This window comes from Cryptomeria japonica, chromosome 4, assembly GCF_030272615.1.
Source record: "Cryptomeria japonica chromosome 4, Sugi_1.0, whole genome shotgun sequence".
NCBI classification, from domain to species: domain Eukaryota; kingdom Viridiplantae; phylum Streptophyta; class Pinopsida; order Cupressales; family Cupressaceae; genus Cryptomeria; species Cryptomeria japonica.
In genome coordinates, this window is record NC_081408.1 from 279120395 (window position 1) to 279124770 (window position 4376).

At 38.7% G+C, this 4376-nt stretch overlaps 1 protein-coding gene across 1 annotated transcript; it reads right to left on the reverse strand.

Moving 5' to 3' along the window:
• Window positions 1-2897: 2897 nt before the first annotated feature.
• Window positions 2898-3857, reverse strand: LOC131875081 (acidic endochitinase-like). The gene is made up of 3 exons (XM_059219099.1): window positions 3774-3857; window positions 3379-3653; window positions 2898-3336 (listed from the first exon to the last, which is right to left on the reverse strand). Exons 1-3 carry the CDS (start codon window positions 3855-3857, stop codon window positions 2898-2900), a joined length of 798 nt encoding a protein of 265 aa, XP_059075082.1.
• Window positions 3858-4376: the final 519 nt, after the last annotated feature.

Here is a 4376-nt window from a genome sequence, read left to right on the forward strand (position 1 = left end):
ATTATTTTTTCGATTAAGTGAAAAGCAAGTTTTGAAGGGGCCCCAAAACCCTTTACATAAAGATAATCAAATGATAGAGCATTAAAGTCCAGCTAGAATGAACAAAACACGACATAGAGACATCTGGCAAAGACAAAAAGCTAGGAAGAAGCCAAAAGAGGCAGAGGTATAGCACAAAGAAAACTAAGGGATAGCCATGAAAAATAGACCCTAAGAAAGATTTATGATAAGTTTTGCCATTTCTTGCTCTAGCAGGACCATTGAGGTAGAAGCACTCTTTAGATCCTCTAGCTCCTTGGCATGTTGGATCATCTTTCTAGTACTAGCACAAGTTCTTTTATCATGACCAGTTGTGCCCCCTTCAAGAATCAACACCTTATCCTCAGTTGTATCAATAGTGTTGTTTTCATGTTGGACCTGTTCTAGCTTGTTGATCATCATACTTAAGCTATCGACAGAGACTTTTAGTATTTTCTATCTTTTTTCTCCAATCTTCTTTAGGGTATTCTCATGATTGAGAACCTGCTTCTCCAGATCATTAAATCTATCCTCCACAGCCTTAAATTGAGATCCATACGCACCAGTGATAGCCTCAACATCACTGATGGCTTTAGTCAATTCATTCAGGTAGTTGAGAAGGTTACTGAGCTTACTAGTACCAATAGCTTCAAGGGTACTCACTTTCTTGGTTGAATCCTCCAGCTTATTCTTCAAGCTATTGATCTCTGAATAGATCTAGTCCAAACCTTACAAAATTCCATAATCCCACTCTTCGCAGTATTGAGCATAGGGGAATTTCTACAGTCAATGTTGATCTCAGGGGTAGAGCTCTCAAGGGTCTTCACATTAACATTTGTATCATTGGGAGGTAGAGTGTCACCTTCCTTCACCATCTTCCCCTCTTCTTCCACATCATCAGTAGATTTATTGGGGTCCTGAGGATTTGGTTGAACATTAAGAGAACCATTCTCTTTATCAGGGATGATGTCGGTGATAATAGGGCTTCACTTGTTTTTCTTGTTTTGCAGAGGGGTAACATTATCACTATTAGTCTCCATCCCCTTGTCATCATCTTCATCACATTCAAGCCAACTTTCCTCTTCCTAAACCTTACTTCTTTTTTCTATAACCCCTTTTCTAGATTTCTTATTTCCAGACCCAAATGCCAAATCTTTGTCATTTCCCTTGGTAGAACCCTTAGCAGGGGTAATCCTATCAACATCATCTTCCCACTCAATATCAGACCCATTATCATCACATTCATTAGAGTCCTCAGATTCATCATTTGAATCAGAGAGCTCGGTGATGGAACGCTACACAGAGGAAGCCTTGACATGGTTGTATAAGAGCAAAATTAACCCTTATGCAACATTAGCCCTAAAATCCTTCATGCTAGTGTTAAGGGAGATAAACAAATAGAAAGGGATAGACACCAGGTCTTTATGTTGAAAATGATTTAGAAGCACAAAGTGATAATCATAGACATGAGAGTATCTACCATGAAGTGTAACATATTACATGACAACAAACATAATCCATGTCCATACATTTTTTATCACTTTTGGAGAGTAGTAGGTTTTGCTACATTTCACCAACTTGCTTCTCTTAGACTCCTCCTTCAGGAATTGCTTGATAGCAACTTTAGTGAGCTTCTTGTCATGATAAAACTTTTTTCCTTCCATCAACATACTATTAATTTCTGTGATCATCCCTTCGTCAATTTCAACCTTTCTTCTTCCTATGGTTATTTTACCATCTTTCCAATTCTTTTTGAAAATTCTAGTCATGATAGGATTTCCCCCTAAAATTCTCTCCATATACCCTGTCATCTTAGCCATTTCCAGAATAGCCCAGGCCTTCGTCTTGTCTTTCCATTCATCACAGGAAAGCGGCTCAATTCTTTTCCTATTTCCTCCCATGGCATCCACAAATACAAAATTCTTATCCTTCATAGTATAAGACATGGCAGAAACTGAGATCAAAGTGCAAAGCAAGAAAGCCTTCAAAATAGAAATGGGCACCCACAAAACATGTAGAGTCTTGTCTGCATTAAATGTCAGCTTAATCTTTGAGTGTCGCTCTTTTCGATTCATTATGGCATTTTTCATTGATAAGTGCATTTTCATAATTACTTATCTCTCCCTTGTAACCAAGCACTCTATCATAAATGAGGAGTGCACACGCCTCGTGAGGAAGATCCAGCTCATAGTGTGATCAACACGGATGGCCATGTTGGCAACCCAGTCAGCAATAGTGTTGGTCTCTCTATAATTGTGAGACACAATACATAGCTTGAAAGAGTTGACTATCTACTTATCTTGAGATATGATATTCTTTATGGTCCATGAAGGGGAGGATAGGCCTTTTAGGCATTGAACAATATTATTTGAGTCTCCCTTCAGCCAAACTTTAGTAAATCCCATGGATTTAACTAGGACCAGAGTTTGGTAAACAACCATGCCCTCGGCTAAGTGGTTGGTCTAGGATCCCATGGGTAGTGCCACCGCTACAATACAATAGCCAGACTCATTTCTTATCACTCCCCCACACCTAGTCATTCTTGGGTTTTCCTTGGCTGCCCCATTATTAATCTATTATTACTAAAGCACAATTAATTAAATCATTAAAATAATGTATTAATATGTTGTAACTGCAAATAATATTTACTTACCTATTTTAAAACAATCATCGTAATATATGGAATTTCTTAAGCAATGATGATTTAATTTAATTAGTTATTTTTCTTTTTGAATCAGGCGATCCCTAAGAATCATTAACTTATACATAACTTATATAAAATCAGTACATATCTTAAATCTTCACTCCCCAAATACTTGAAGAAAAGCAGGCTGAGCAATACCCACGCTCAACTTTTATTTAAGCGTTACTACATTTTTTTATTCTGAGAAAGCGGCCAAAGTAGGCCCATCAATGGGAAACAACTTCATTATCAATGATTCTTTGATAATCAAGCTATAATTGGCTATCTTGTCATAGTAGTTGTCCCACAGCATGACTCCTCCATATTTTGAGGACGTCTTGATCTCGGGCAGCACCTCAAAGATGAGTACGACTACAGTAATGTAGCCATTTGCATAAGCTCGAAGGGAAGTGGAAAAGCCCCTGGAAAGGCCCCATGTTTGAATGGTAGTAACATTCACGGTGGTCCACTTATTCCACCAATACAACTTATTGGTAATGGTCAGATAGTGAGGGTTGTTGTAGAGCTGAATCCACACATAGTCGAAAAGAGCCGTCTCCAAGGCCACTCCTAGGTGATCATCGGGATATGGGCACTCCGGAGTAGCGCTGAGATAGACCTTCTTTGAAGAGGTGCTTAGAGCACACAAGGCCCTGGCAAGAACGTCCTAGTGCTACGTCGTCGTTCTGATATCAAAATCTATGTCGTCCAGAATGACATCTCCCAGAGGCCTGGAGTTCGATTGCCCTCCAAGGAAGTTCTCCCACAGATAATTGGTTAGGTTCTGAGCATCCTCTACAGAGCCGAGTGAATAGTTTGAGAAATTGGGCCATCCTCCGATAGATAAAAACAGCTTTACGCCATTGGACTGGCATGACTCAATATCGGCACTCAGCGATTTGCATCCTCCCGAGGGGGGATAGCAGTGGTCCGCCAGGTTGAGCACCAGCATCTGCCCATTGCCGAAGTCGCTTAGATAGCTGAGCATCACAATTTTGAATCTGCCGCTTGCGCAAGTGTTAGCAAGGGAACGTTCCCAGTGATTCTGACCCTAGTATATGCTTTTGTTTGCCGCAGATGCCCCGCTCCACAACAAAGCAACAACACAGGCAATCACAGCCCCTCTCAGTCTCACACTCATTCTACTACTCTCCATGCTTCGCAATGAATGAATGGTTTTGCATGATTTAAGCAGGTGGGATCGATATCCATATATAGCACTTCGCCACATGACGTTTTACTTCAGTGGTCCTTCTGCAGGTTTCCATATGCGGGAGCACTACGGTAACATTTCACCTACATTTGTTTTCTCTGTTGGCTTTTCTAAGTAGAAGATATGAGAATTTCGTTTGTATTATCCTTTTTTCTTTTCCTTCTTTCTCATTCATGTGTTAACTTCATATGTGCTAGCTATGATTTTATTATTTGTATATACTAAGTCTTATCCATATGTGAACTTGTGTAGTCAATATATATATATATATATATATATATATAAAGCTTAACATAGTATTTTGAGTTTTGTTATAAGTAATTAATTCAAAAATATTAAAATTCAAAGCATCAATCAATCAGATTCAAGAATTAAAACATATTAGCTTTGTTCGTATAGTTTTTATTCATTTATATTTATTTAAAATCTACAAATTTCTTTTACTTGTAATTCTATTGGATA

Excerpts from the sequence above, each read along its gene's own strand:
- LOC131875081 (XM_059219099.1), bottom strand. The coding sequence starts at position 3,857 with ATGGAGAGTAGTAGAATGAGTGTGAGACTGAGAGGGGCTGTGATTGCC. Across the intron at positions 3,654-3,773 it reads TGTGGAGCGGGGCATCTGCG|ATGCTGGTGCTCAACCTGGC; the intron begins GCAAACAAAAGC and ends GGCAATGGGCAG. Across the intron at positions 3,337-3,378 it reads TTTGATATCAGAACGACGAC|CACCTCTTCAAAGAAGGTCT; the intron begins GTAGCACTAGGA and ends GTGTGCTCTAAG.